The 15,670-nt window shown below is 40.9% G+C and overlaps 1 protein-coding gene across 4 annotated transcripts in view; it reads left to right on the plus strand.

The window, feature by feature from the left end:
- Positions 1–440: 440 nt before the first annotated feature.
- The window catches only part of plekha6 (pleckstrin homology domain containing, family A member 6), a 182,183-nt gene continuing 166,953 nt past the window's right edge, over positions 441–15,670 (plus strand). For 3 of the 4 annotated variants that reach the window (XM_060910804.1, XM_060910805.1, XM_060910806.1), the window contains exon 1: positions 442–950. In XM_060910804.1, coding sequence (XP_060766787.1) covers positions 766–950 — 185 coding nt within the window. In that variant the 5' untranslated portion in view covers positions 442–765. Of the gene's footprint in view, positions 951–15,670 lie in introns of all 4 variants that reach the window. The other variant, XM_060910803.1, reaches the window with a different exon arrangement.

A 15,670-nucleotide genomic window follows, 5' to 3' on the forward strand; every position in this document is an offset into this window, starting at 1 on the left:
AAATTGTTGAAGTCTCATGACTATACTAGCAAATGAGGCTTGTTCAGCATACATAATGCCATGCAGTGTATTTGTTAGGTGAGTAACCTGAGTGCATGCTTTCCTCTCAGTATAAACACACTTTCAAATGTTGTTTCATCGTCCATTGGCATCAGATGTCCAGGATGATTTTGTAAACGTATTCCAGTCTAATGTTTTGGCGTAGAACTTGCAGAGAAAACAAGCTAGGTATGTTTTGAACTAAGCCCCTGTGTGATTGCAAATTCATGTCTCGGCATGTGAAGAGAAAAAAAATGAAAATATTCAGGAGTGACATGTGATCTGTGCTTTAACTGTCACCTATTGTGCCATGACAAAAAAAGCAAAAAAACAAAAAAAATTTTCCCATGGACTTAAGCAACGTTTGCTTCCATCCACCTGTGTTAGGTTTTCATTCTTTCTCCCTCTGTTATTCAGCATTGGTAGTTTCTCTCTGCTTACTTTGGAAGAACTTGAGGTTGGAATAATAAAAAGCACCGCAGTCCTGCTTGTAATTTCCCGTGCATTTTAAAAAAGGAAACCCATTTCATGGGTCATATTTTTACTCGCAGTCTTTGTGGCTACATGTTTCCCATTCATCAAATTTCCTCGTTTTCCTCTCGATCTAGACTGAAACAAATCTGTCTGTCCCCACTCTTGCAGCCTACGAGGGATCTGGAGACTGGAAGGGGAAAATAGCGGGAAAGAGAGGGGGGGATTGATTGTTTGAGGGTCATTGGTGGTTTCATGTTTCTCCTTCTCTGCTTTCGATTCTTCTGCTTGCTCACCCACTCTCTTTTTCTTTCTTATCCCCCCCCCCCACTCCCACCTCCGTTAGTTGAGCCACACCACATTCTCATACAGGAAGAGAGGGAGACAGACAAGAAACTACATCGTGAGGAAAACGAATGCAGGGAAAACCTTTCAGAAAGGTAGGATCTCTTTCTTTTGCTTTTTAGAAAAAGAGCAAGGACTACTGTGTTACTTTTATTGGGTGAACACGTTATTTTGTCCTTTCTCCTTTTCTCATCCACGATGATGTGGATTTGTGAGATGTCTAGACAGTGATGTTTTCATGCCACCAATGCAACTCTATAACAAATTAACAATTCAGTTTCTGAAACAGATGTTCCCAATTTGCCTCACTCTCACAGCCTGGGAATCTTTAGTCTGATACAGTTTCATAGTTCTGTTTTTGGTCCAAATTTGGTCCTATTCTCGCTCCTACGTAGATCACCTGTACCAGGTAGTCAAGGACTATAGGAACACACACTGACTACATAAGTCAGTTATGTTGGGGGCAGGAGCAGAACAAAAACAAAATCACAGACTGCCTTGGAGAGCCTCAAAGACTGGATTGGCCAGAGCAAATGATATCACCTGAGAGGCATCTTCTTAAACAGAAGGTGTCTCTTAAGCTCTACTTGATAACAGGGCTGAAATAGCTATGGTTATCTCTAAAGTCGGTTCTGGTGGTTGAATCATACACCATAATCACAGAACGCATCACAAGTCTACTGCACAATGCAGGTGATTTATTTGAGTCATGCAGCTTCAGACAGCGCAGCCAGGTGTATAAGCTTGAATGATGATGCTCTGATGCTGGGAACAACAACTCATAGAGATTCTGCCAGACTCAGCAGTGCGACATCGTTCCTGTAAACCGCTGAGCTCCCAGCAGTCTGCTTTTAAACCTGTCATTAGCACAAACCAATGATTTTTTTTCCCCTGAAGTTATACACGCTCATAATTTTGATTTTTATGAATCTCAAAATCATGAAGGAGTGTCACATTTCGACCTGATTATTTGTTATATTTAGTTTACGCGAAATGATAGGATGCTAGTTGGTGGTGGGTGGATGGTTATTAGCCATAGAAGCAAGGAGAAAGTGGCAGAGGTACCACAAATGACAGACCTCTACTTTATTACTCCAAAGAAATATAAACAGTGCTGTTGGCTGGAACATGAAGGTAAACCATGTATGATGAAGTGCATGTGAGTTGTAATGTGCTATAGACATGATGTCCATAGGCACCGTCTCATGTTCTCAATTAAAGAAAACACCAACCACACAGTAGTAATAAATGCAGCTCCAAATAACAAATGAATCATAATATATGACCCTATTGCATGTGGATTGTGTTTATTATATGATAGGAAGTGCTAGTTGTGAGCTGTTAATAAATGCTGGCCACTTGCTCTTGCTGCTCACCTTGGGAAAAAGCTAGGATAAAGCAATCCCTGCAGTTTTCCTTGTAATTTTGTTGTTACTACAGCAAGACAAATCTTCGAATGAGCATCGAGTTTTGCCCAAGGGTACACTGATCAGTTCCTTCCTGCTGACTCATTTCTGTCACTCAGATATTTGCAGCAAAGCTTCCAAGTGCCCCAGTGAGGACTGAATCCAAGACCTCCAGGTTATGAGACTATCTATTCTGTCAGTGCAGCTACAACAAACACACACTATTTTAGTTATAGCCAGGAATTATGTGGCAAGAGAAAATTGTGAACCATTAAACACTTTCAAGCTTTTGTTTGAGATTAGATCACTGGCTTCAGAGTGCTAACTCTTTAAGCACTTTTTTTTTTTTAAATCTGTGATCTACAACCCCGATTCCAAAAAAGTTGGGACAAAGTACAAATTGTAAATAAAAATGGAATGCAATAATTTACAAATCTCAAAAACTGATATTGTATTCACAATAGAACATAGACAACATATCAAATGTCGAAAGTGAGACATTTTGAAATTTCATGCCAAATATTGGCTCATTTGAAATTTCATGACAGCAACACATCTCAAAAAAGTTGGGACGGGGCAATAAGAGGCTGGAAAAGTTAAAGGTACAAAAAAGGAACAGCTGGAGGACCAAATTACAACTCATTAGGTCAATTGGCAATAGGTCATTAACATGACTGGGTATAAAAAGAGCATCTTGGAGTGGCAGCGGCTCACAGAAGTAAAGATGGGAAGAGGATCACCAATCCCCCTAATTCTGCGCCGACAAATAGTGGAGCAATATCAGAAAGGAGTTCAACAGTGTAAAATTGCAAAGAGTTTGAACATATCATCATCTACAGTGCATAATATCATCAAAAGATTCAGAGAATCTGGAAGAATCTCTGTACGTAAGGGTCAAGGCCGGAAAACCATACTGGGTGCCCGTGATCTTTGGGCCCTTAGACGGCACTGCATCACATACAGGCATGCTTCTGTATTGGAAATCACAAAATGGGCTCAGGAATATTTCCAGAGAACATTATCTGTGAACACAATTCACCATGCCATCCGCTGTTGCCAGCTAAAACTCTATAGTTCAAAGAAGAAGCCGTATCTAAACATGATCCAGAAGTGCAGACGTCTTCTCTGGGCCAAAGCTCATTTAAAATGGACTGTGGCAAAGTGGAAAACTGTTCTGTGGTCAGACGAATCAGAATTTGAAGTTCTTTATGGAAATCAGGGATGCCGTGTCATTCGGACTAAAGAGGAGAAGGACGACCCAAGTTGTTATCAGCGCTCAGTTCAGAAGCCTGAATCTCTGATGGTATGGGGTTGCATTAGTGCGTGTGGCATGGGCAGCTTACACATCTGGAAAGACACCATCAATGCTGAAAGGTATATCCAGGTTCTAGAGCAACATATGCTCCCATCCAGACGACATCTCTTTCAGGGAAGACCTTGCATTTTCCAATGTGACAATGCCAGACCACATACTGCATCAATTACAGCATCATGGCTGCGTAGAAGAAGGGTCCAGGTACTGAACTGGCCAGCCTGCAGTCCAGATCTTTCACCCATAGAAAACATTTGGCGCATCATAAAACGGAAGATATGACAAAAAAGACCTAAGACAGTTGAGCAACTAGAATCCTACATTAGACAAGAATGGGTTAACATTCCTATCCCTAAACTTGAGCAACTTGTCTCCTCAGTCCCCAGACGTTTACAGACTGTTGTAAAGAGAAAAGGGGATGTCTCACAGTGGTAAACATGGCCTTGTCCCAACTTTTTTGAGATGTGTTGTTGTCATGAAATTTAAAAATCACCTAATTTTTCTCTTTAAATGATACATTTTCTCAGTTTAAACATTTGATATGTCATCTATGTTCTATTCTGAATAAAATGACGCGGTACGCGGTGGTCCGGATCACCGTATTTTCCATACAAAACGAGGGCATTAATTAATTATTTTTCCTGGATTGTGGTCCGGTTCACCGTATGCTGTATTATATTACGATATAAATAAAAACTTACCAAAATCATACTGTGTTTGTCATTTAATACGAGTTTTTTTACAAAGTCGTACATCATTTGTTATTTTTTCTCAAACCGGAAGAGAAATGCATGCGTAAAACACACGCGCAATAAAAGATACCAGTTCTAACGCATGTAAAAAAGCGGGAGCTGCCACGAGGGAAGTGAAAAATAACTTTTTATTTGTCTTCTGAACTTGGTGGTCCGGACCACACCTGAAAACTGCGTGGTCCGGACCACAACGGTAGTCCGGACCACCGCGTACCGCGTCAAATATGGAATTTTGAAACCTCCACATCATTGCATTCCATTTTTATTTACAATTTGTACTTTGTCCCAACTTTTTGGGAATCGGGGTTGTAAGATTCCAATATTGGTTTTTGTGCTGTTGTCACCTTACTGTTTGTCACCATTTGATCCCAGTTCTGTTGATAACAGTGATAAGGGCATGACCACTGAGACCATTTGAGCCAAATTACTACCACTGATCCTCTCAACCTGACTAGTTCACACCAAAACACTAGTTGGCACAGGGTAGCAGCTGCCTCGCTACCCTATTCACCATCCCATCATTGACCTAAATCATCCTTTTCACATTGTAGGTATTTTGGTCAGTACTGAGGATTAGAATCTTTGGAGCAACTGTGTTTGTAGTCTTTCCCAGGAATACTAAGTAGATGAGACCCTGGGTACACCCTGGATGGATGGTCCATAGTAGGTGATCATTTTAGCATAGCCAGTCCACTTACTGGCATGTTTTTGGGAGGTGGAAGGAAACCAGAAAACTTGGAGCAAATGCACACGGACATGGGGAAAACATGCAAAACCCTGCACAGAACCTGGGACCCTGACATCACCATGCCGTTCTGTAGAGTCTACACTGTTATTATATGACTCGTTCGGCCACAAGAGCATTAGTGAGGTCAGGCACTGATGTTGGGTGAAGAGGGTTGGGGCACAGTTGGTGTTCCAGTTCATCCTAAAGGCATTCAGTGGGGTTGAGGTCAGGGTTCTGTGCTGGCCAATTGTGTGCTTCTAAACCAAACTTGGCAAAACATGTCTTCCTTGATCTCACTTTGAGCCATGCAAATGGATGTTGTCATGTTGGAACATGTTCCAGTGAAGGGAAGTCATAATGCTACAGCTTGCAAAGACATTCTAGATTATCATGTGCCTCCAAATTTGTGGCAAAAGTTTAGGGAAGGCCCACATATCTGGCACGGATGGGGGGGGGGACCTGGCATGTGCCCCCCAGTCCAAAAAAATATAGTTTTAGTATTGCAGATACTGAGATATGCCCACTGTTTTTCATTTAATTAATAAGGTTTAAAAAAATAAACAAAATAAATCATTATGTGGGATTGAGCTGAAGAGTTTATGGTATAAATTAATATTTAATAATAGGTCCTATCGTTTAGGTTTTTTTCGCGCGTGACATGAATGCAGTGAAAAGCAAGCTGGGTGAGTCCTGTTGGATTTTAACAGGGGATGGGAACGTCGTGCATCTACATAATAACATACTGTATTCCTGGACTGCACTGTAGACTACATGTAAAGGGTGTGCGCCATCATTTTTTGTTTATGGTATGGTTAATACGCATGCTCACAAGCCAAAATGATAAGATGCAGGCTTACTGCACACACACACGGGTTGGCTGTCTGGCTACTGCTCGTATTCATTAATAGGGTATTCCTGTACTCACTATACCCTGTGTATGTGCATGGTACACGTGCCATTTTGGGGGCAAGCATTTACATGTCTCTGACAGCTCAAAATGCATTTCCAGGCATTTAAAAACTGCAGAGCTTCCGGGGGCCTCTGGTGGCCCCTGGATGTGCAGCCTTACTGGGTTGTCAGCCTCCCTTTCCTGGATCTGCCCCTGCATATGAGGTCATTGTCAGGTCTCCACGTTCTTTTGGTAATATAGTGCAAGTGTCTTTCACTTATACCCCATGGATACACCACTAAATAGGGATCTTGGATTCCAGTCTTAGAACATCATAGTCCACTACTAATGTGTTTACTAAGCATACTAAGCCTTGTTATTAACCCGCTAGTTGGATCAAGAATCTTTGAACAGGGGAGTCACTAAATTGTGTTTAGATTGGAACAGGAAGCTCTTAATTAGTCTTATTAGCAGATTTCTTTCTGCACAGTTTTCCCTTGGGAACTGAGCAGTAAAAATCAGCAGCATGTCTCTTTATGGAAGATATGTTTTTTTTCCACATCTGCTTTAAATATGCTGAACCATATAGTGATTAATCGTTATATTAAATACAGACCAGTGTCAATTAAAAGGACTGGGAGATGATAGATGTTGATTTGTCTCAGATGATGGGCAGAAGGTCTTCACGAAAATGGTGAATTGTAGCAACTAACAGCAGGTAGGTTGCAGGAATAAAATAATATCTTGGCCGTTAAATATTCCACTTCTCAACAACATTGATACAAAATCATAAATATTAATGACACAGGAAGATGATTATAAAATACCTATTATACATGTCTTAACAAATATAAAACATTGGATTAAATGTGTTTAATTATCCCCCGCCCAAACAAAGTTTGTCGGGGGATATAGAAACGGGTTCCGTCCGTCTGTCTGGTCATGTTTTCGTTTTGGGGGCATATCTTCAAAACTACTAAAGATATCTTAATGAAACTTTGTATACATATCAAGCAACATGTGAACTGGTGCCTTTTGCTATTTTAGGTTTTTGAAAAAAAGTATTTTTGAAATTTTTACATGAAAAATAGATTTTGACTTAGTTTCTAAGAGCAATGTTCGTTTCCGGAGCATAATCCAAAATTATTCATGATATGGATTTGAAACTTGGTATACATGTTAACAAGGTGATGTAGATGCGCCTTTTAGAAACAGGTTCTGTCTGTCTGTCCGTCCATCCGGCTGTTCATCCAGTCACGTTTTCGTTTCCAGGCCATATCTTTAAAACTACTGAAGGTATCTTCATGAAACTTTGTATACATTTCAAGCAACATGTGAACTGGTGCCTTTTGCTATTTTAGATTTTTGAAAAAACAAAGTATTTTTCAAATTTTTACATAAAAAATAGATTTTGACTTAGTTTCTAAGAGCAATGTTCGTTTCTAAGAGCAATGTTCGTTTCCGGAGCATATATCCAAAACTATTCATGATGCAGATTTGAAAGTTGGTATACATGTTAACGAGAAATTTGAGAAATTAAAATTTTTCATGTTTCCATGGAAACAATTTCAGACTTAGTCTCTCAGGTTAGTCTTAGGGGTAGGTTTTGTTTCCAGAGCAGAACTTGAAAACTATGAGTGGTATGGTCTTGGAAATTGGTATATGTGTTGATTAAGTAGTGTATATGTGCCTTTTGATACTAAGAAATGTGAAAAAAATTAATTTTTAGCTCACATGGACCAAAGGTCTGGTGGGCTTATGCCATGGGCTGCTGAGGTCAGTGTAAAAAGGTACAGTTGGTTTTCTGCAGCAGAACTTGAAAAATGTGACAAATAATATCTTGAAACTTAGTATATAGTTGGTATATAGGGCGGGGGATATAGATGACTCTGTCTTCTTGTTTGGATTTTGTTTTGACAGCTACTATATATAATGTTTATATCACAGCTAACCTTATTCTGTTGCTGTGTTAGCATGATAACATATTTGTGTATTTTTGCTCTGCTGTTAGTTAGTAGTTGGCTTATTTTTTTTTAATTTTTTTAATAACTGATGACTCTAAAGTTAGATTGTATGAATCCAGTAGTGGCTAATCTAAAATAGCTTTACGCTTTAGGCAGTAAGTGATAATTCTATGAGAGTGGTGGTGATGTGTTTGAAGGGAAGGGGAGGAGGAACCGTATAAAACTGTGCGTTTCCTTATTTCTTATGATCGGGGTAGACACCCCTACTTTCTGGTGATATACACTACCGTTCAAAAGTTTGGGGTCACTTTGAAATTTCCTTATTTTTGAAAAAAAAAAGCACTGTTCTTTTCAATGAAGATCACTTTAAACTAATCAGAAATACACTCTATACATTGCTAATGTGGTAAATGACTATTCTAGCCGCAAATGTCTGGTTTTTGGTGCAATATCTCCATAGGTGTATAGAGGCCCATTTCCAGCAACTATCACTCCAGTGTTCTAATGGTACAATGTGTTTGCTCATTGCCTCAGAAGGCTAATGGATGATTAGAAAACCCTTGTACAATCATGTTAGCACAGCTGAAAACAGTTTAGCTCTTTAGAGAAGCTATAAAAGGCGGCACGGTGGTGTAGTGGTTAGCGCTGTCGCCTCACAGCAAGAAGGTCCTGGGTTCGAGCCCCGGGGCCGGCAAGGACCTTTCTGTGCGGAGTTTGCATGTTCTCCCCGTGTCCGCGTGGGTTTCCTCCGGGTGCTCCGGTTTCCCCCACAGTCCAAAGACGTGCAGGTTAGGTTAACTGGTGACTCTAAATTGACCATAGGTGTGAGTGTGAATGGTTGTCTGTGTCTATGTGTCAGCCCTGTGATGACCTGGCGACTTGTCCAGGGTGTACCCCACCTTTCGCCCGTAGTCAGCTGGGATAGGCTCCAGCTTGCCTGCGACCCTGTAGAAGGATAAAGCGGCTAGAGATAATGAGATGAGATGAGAAGCTATAAAACTGACCTTCCTTTGAGCAGATTGAGTTTCTGGAGCATCACATTTGTGGGGTCGATTAAATGCTCAAAATGGCCAGAAAAATGTCTTGACTATATTTTCTATTAATTTTACAACTTATGGTGGTAAATAAAAAAGTGTGACTTTTCATGGAAAACACAAAATTGTCTGGGTGACCACAAACTTTTGAACGGTAGTGTACCTCCCCCTGTTTGTTTAGAGTGTGGAGGATGAATTTGCCAGGTGGCCAAATTGAAACACATTGCACCTTTAATATAAAGATTGTTATAGTAAAATATCAGAAATAAATCACTATTGGAATGCAGAGGGTAGTTTACTGTACTTGGCTGATACTTAAAAAAATCTCATCTCATCTCATCTCATTATCTCTAGCCGCTTTATCCTTCTACAGGGTCGCAGGCAAGCTGGAGCCTATCCCAGCTGACTACGGGCGAAAGGCGGGGTACACCCTGGACAAGTCGCCAGGTCATCACAGGGCTGACACATAGACAACCATTCACACTCACATTCACACCTACGGTCAATTTAGAGTCACCAGTTAACCTAACTGCATGTCTTTGGACTGTGGGGGAAACCGGAGCACCCGGAGGAAACCCACGCGGACACGGGGAGAACATGCAAACTCCACACAGAAAGGCCCTCGCCGGCCCCGGGGCTCGAACCCAGGACCTTCTTGCTGTGAGGCGACAGCGCTAACCACTACACCACCGTGCCGCCTACTTAAAAAAATCAGAATACAAATTAAATTTGAAAGAAATTTCTGCTTGCAGACCATTTGCTTAAGTGTTTTTTAGTTACTATGACTCCATGTAATTTATTTAGATACAAGATAGTGTTTAATATTGTTGGCTCTTGAAATAATCCTGGTTAGCACACACACACAAACACACACATACACTATATATATAGGGCAGCACGGTAGTATAGTGCTTAGCACTGTCGCCTCACAGCAAGAAGGTTCTGGGTTCGAGCCCAGTGGCCAACAGGGGCTTTCTGTGTGGAGTTTGCATGTTCTACCCATGTCCGCGTGGGTTTCCTCTGGGTGCTCTGGTTTCCCCCACAATCCAAAGACATGCAAGTTAGGCTGGTGGCTCTAAACTGACCATAGCTTTGAATGTGAGTGTGAATGGTTGTTTGTCTCTGTGTGTCGGGCCTGTGATGATCTGGTGACTTGTCCAGGGTGTACCCCGCCTCTCGCCCATAGTCAGCTGGGATAGTCTCCAGCTTGCCCGCGATCCTGCACAGGACAAGTGGTTATGGATAATGTATGTATGTATGTATGTATGTATGTATGTATATCTTGTTTAAGACATTTCTTCCTTTCTTTTTCAACATTTCTTCACTGATTAATTTAAAACACTTCTTGGGAAAAGACTCAGAAATAACAATACAGTAATTTCTCAATACAGAGTTTCAGTATTGAGGGATTTTTAAAAATGATTATTATTAAATAATTATATTACAATTTGATTATTGTTGACTGGTCCAAGATCAGTCTGAAAATACCCAGACTGTTGGTAGTTTGGCACAGGTGGTGTAGCTGGTCCTGAGACTGGTTAATTGGCAGTTGAATGGCCAGACTTGGCATTGCCTGCAGGTTGGCTGAGGTAAACGGAGAGCTTGGTGATGACGGATGCTTTCAGTGAGAAGAATACCTTGCTTGTCCTCTGTGACTGAGGGGCTTTTTGCTGTGTGTCTTTGTGTATCTGTGTTGGTGGTAGACTGCTGTCACTGGGACACTCCTCCCCAGAAAAACCCTTGCCTGAAAGAGTAATTTATGCATACATTCAGTGGATGCTTGTGTGGGTTCTCTGCATTGCCGGGCTCTCTATTTTAAAGAGGCTCTGCCTTGATCTGTAAGTCTCCCCGTCAGGCATTTTCTGCATCTTACTGAAACAGCATCTTGTCTACATGACTTTTTAAAGTATCCTATTACAGAAAACTAGAGCTCCTTAATTAATACAGAAAGCCATACAAGGGGATAAGTCTTTTAATTTATCACATCACTATGAATCTTAAGTGTGCTTCACCCTGATCTAAAAATAACAGATGTTTTTAGATTTTTCATAATAATAATAATAATAATAATAATAATAATAGAGGGCGGCACGGTGGTGTAGTGGTTAGCGCTGTCGCCTCACAGCAAGAAGGTCCGGGTTCGAGCTCCTTGGCCGGCGAGGGCCTTTCTGTGTGGAGTTTGCATGTTCTCCCCGTGTCCGCGTGGGTTTCCTCTGGGTGCTCCGGTTTCCCCCACAGTCCAAAGACATGCAGGTTAGGTTAACTGGTGACTCTAAATTGACCGTAGGTGTGAGTGTGAATGGTTGCGTGTGTCTATGTGTCAGCCCTGTGATGAGCTGGCGACTTGTCCAGGGTGTACCCCGCCTTTCGCCCGTAGTCAGCTGGGATAGGCTCCAGCTTGCCTGCGACCCTGTAGAACAGGATAAAGCAGCTAGAGATAATGAGATGAGATGAGATAATAATACGCAATAGAGCACCTATGCAACTTCTCTGCTTGGTCCTAAACTGTTTCTGGCAATGAGCATATAATTTGGTGCTTGGTCCCCTAATAATAGTAGGAAGAAGGAAACATACAATTTTAATGGGGTGCCTATGCTTCTGAGGCGCATAGATTGTTATTAATAATATTAATATGTTATACATATATTATATAGTTATTATGTTATTAATAATAGACATTGATTGTTATTGCAAACAAATCAATTGAGAGAGTTGGGTCACATGATCTGCCACAAGCTCATACCCTCATACAAGATCTTCACACATGTAAAGAGATTTTCTTGGTATGTTTTAATATGTGCTTTGAGAAGAGGTCCTAGAAGAAGAAAGAATGCCATAATGGATTAACATGCTCATTGCCACCTAATACCATCACAGTGTCAGGTGACAAGGAGCATGTTAATCCCTAATGGCATACTGTATGTTATTAGAAGGATACCACATGTTTACTGGCCATAGTTAATTTGACCACACCAAGGCCAAATTACAGGCTTCAGCCTCCTCATCTGTTCCCCTACCCCCTCATCCTTTCATGAAGGGGAAGTGATGGATGTGTAGAAAGAGATATATGAAAACAATAGACAGTGATGGAGTGAACGAAAGAAAAATCAAATCAACTGCGAGCGTAGTAATATGGCTGCTTTTTTTTCACAGGCAGTCCTCATTGGTTCATGTTTGACTCCACAAGAAGAAGGGTTGCATTGATGCTTTTGACAGACTTCCTGAGTAAAAAGCTTTTAAATATTCAGTACATCAGCTACATTGGTATAGAATGGTGTAATTTGTAAGAATGTAACCTTGCACAAAACCTGGAGCCATAACCCTCATTTTGTATGCTTAAAAGCACTAATTCAGTGGAGCGTGTCAGCTCAAGCGTGAATTTTAGATTTTCATTTTCTGTCATGTGGTGTGCATCACTATTGCCTCACAGCAAGCAGATTTTGGGTTCCAACCTCACGGCCGACTGGGGCTTGCCTTTCTGTGTGGAGTTTTCTTGTTCTCCCTGTGCTTGCGTGGTTTGCTCCAGTTTCCTCCCACAGTCCAAAGACATGTGGATCAGATATGACAGAAATTTCCATCCATCCATTATCTATTCCTTTTATCCATCAAGGTCACGGAGGAAGTTGGAGCCAATCTCAGCTGACTTCGGGTGAGAGGCAGGGTACACCCTTGTCAGGTTGCCAAATTTGTCACATGGCTAACACAGAGACAAACGACCATTCATACCTATGGGCAATTTTAGAATAGCCAGTCGACCTAATCCATATGTCTTTGGACTCTGGGACGAAACCCACACAGGCACAGGGAGAACATGCAAACTCAGCGCAGAAAGGCCCCGATTAGCTGCAAGATTTGAACCTAGAACCTTCTTGCTGTGAGGTGACAGTGAGAACCACTGTACCACCCTGCCGCCCTTCAGACCATCATGTTTGATGAAAATAATCCACTTCCACTTCATGTTGGGCCATATCACAACAACCCGGTCTGTCGTGTGTAATTCCTTACTTAATACACAAACAAGGCTTTACAGTGATAATACACTCACTGGCCACTTTATTAGGAACACCCATACACCTGCTGTTTTATGCAGTTATCTAATTAGCCAGTCTCTTGACAGCAACACAAGGCATAAAATCATGCAGGTACAAATCAAGAGCTTCCATTAATGTTCACTTCAAACATCAGAACGGGAAAAAATTGTGATCTCAAAGTGTGACTTTCACTGTGGCATGGGCGTTGGTGCCAAATGGACTGGTTTGAATATTTCAGAAACTGCTGATCTCCTGGGGTTTTCACACACAACAGTCTCTAGAGTTTACAAAGAATGGTGCAAAAACAGAGTGAGCGACAGTTCTGTGGGTGGAAACAAACGCCTTGTTGATAAGAGAGGTCAGAGGAAAATGGCCAAATTGTTTTGAGCTGCCAGGAAGAATATAATAACTCATAAAATCACTCTTTACAACCGTGGTGAGCAGAAAAGCATCTCAGCATGCAACAGCAGAAGACCACATTGGGTTCCACTCCTGCCAGCCAAGAACAGGAATCTTAGAATCAAGAACAAGTTCCTATTAAAGTGGCCAGTGAGTGTATAATGTAGTTGAAATAGAAAAAAAAATGTTTTGTTAATTTGTTTATAATTGTACAAGTCTTGATCATGGTAACCTGAGGAAAAAATCAACTGTTTTTCTTCTATATCAGACATCAAGCAATTCATGTTTTTCAACCATAGTATATTAACAAACGGTGGTGTAGTGGTTAGCACTGTTGCCTCAAGAAGGTTCTGGGTTCGAGTCCAATGCCCAACAGGGGCCTTTCTGTGTGGAGTTTGCATGTTCTCTGCGTGGGTTTCCTCTGGGTGCTCTGGTTTCCCCTACAGTCAAAAGACATGCGGTTAGGTTAACATGGGCTGAAGTGCCCTTGAGCAAGCCACCTAACCCCCAACTGCTCCCTGGGTGTTCTAGCATAGCTGCCCACTGCTCCGGGTATGTGTGTGTGCTCATTGCTCACTTGTGTGTGTGCATGCGTGTGTTCACTGCTTCAGATGGGTTAAATACAGAGGACAAATTTCACTGTGCTTGAGTGTGCATGTGACAAAGGCTGCTTCTTCTTCTTCTTCTTCTTCTTCTAACTATAGTGCTGATATAAGAGTAACAAAAATAAGTACCATAAATAAAAACATGGTAATGATCATGTCATGTTCACTATTATGACCATGACCATGATTGTTGTCATAAGATATAAGTCATACTGAAACTGTGTCAGCATCATTATTAAACATCTCCTCAGCATAGATTCTATGAAGTACTATATTTACCATGAAGCACCAGTAACTATAACTATAGTACATTTCTGTAAATATAACTTCAACCCTAATGCTAACATAAGTGTGGATTTAAAAAAAAAGACAATAAAAACTATATTTTTGTTCAGCGTGGTTCTTTCGTTTTTCTAGTATTAACTTTTTATATCAGATTGTACAGCACCTCTGTATTGAATGTTGTAACGTGGCCTAGAGACACAATATTTCATCCCACTGTATATTTAATCAATGATGAGAGGACAGTAAAGACAGTTTGACTTGCGCATACCCTTTTTAGTCTTACCTGAGTACTTTTGTGGTTTAACCGAACAACAGGATTTGTTGAAGGAAAGCTCATCCTAGATCATGCATGGGGCCAACTTTTATCCAAAGTGTGACTAACTTGTCCAAGCACGTTAAATATACCTGTGTGTGTCTAGCTTAAGGCATGAGGAGGAGCAAAACTCCAGCTAAATGCCTGTCGGATGAGGTGTCCTTCAGATAGAATCACATCTTTGTCTCAATGCAACGGATGTCATATGGAGAGTAGGCAGGTGTTGACACCCTGTTTAAAACACACGCTACACATATTTTGAACCACAGATGTGAACATGTACATGGTGTGAAAAGCAATACATCACAACATCCTACTGTTATTATAATTTGCTAATCATAAAGCACTAACCTTCAGGGCAATGTACAGTATGATATCAGGCACTGTTTATCCCCCCCCAAACAAACAAACAAAAATCATTATATTGTTGCTTAATTCCTGTTCAGGACTGGCTTTGTAAACAAAAAAAGAATGTGGTACATGTGATACCATGCCTGTCAATATTAGCAGTACTTCACCTCCTGTTAAATGGCCACAGGGTGTCAATGTTAGCCTTTTGTAGAAAAACAGCTTCGTAGAGGCCTGAAGTGCTGATAGCGCACAGCTTTGTTTGAAGATTAAGTAGTAAATCATTGTGTGCACCACATTTCATGTCGATCAAATATTACACATTATGTAGCCCTGTGCTTTTAGAAGGATTTAGAACCTATCCTGTGCAGTGTCTTAAAAAGTAGTGGACTATATGACTTACACAGTACTTGTTAACAAAAAAGAGACAAATATTACTAAGGAAGTTAGAAATTATTCAGTCAGTGATATCATGAAGTAGTGAATGGTTACAGTGTCTTGCAAAAGTACTCACCCCCTTGCTGTTTGTCTTGTTTTGTCACATTACAAGCTGGAATTTAATGGATTTTTGGAGGGTTAGCACCATTTGATTTACACAACATGCCTACAACTATAAATGTGCAAATTGTTGTTTTAGTGTGACACAAACAATAATTAAGATGAAAAAACAGAAATCTGGAGTGTGCACAGGTATTCACCCCCTTTCATACGAAACCCCTAAATAAGAGCCGGTCCAACCAATTCACTTCA

Source organism: Neoarius graeffei, chromosome 26 (genome assembly GCF_027579695.1).
Source record: "Neoarius graeffei isolate fNeoGra1 chromosome 26, fNeoGra1.pri, whole genome shotgun sequence".
Classification (NCBI taxonomy): domain Eukaryota; kingdom Metazoa; phylum Chordata; class Actinopteri; order Siluriformes; family Ariidae; genus Neoarius; species Neoarius graeffei.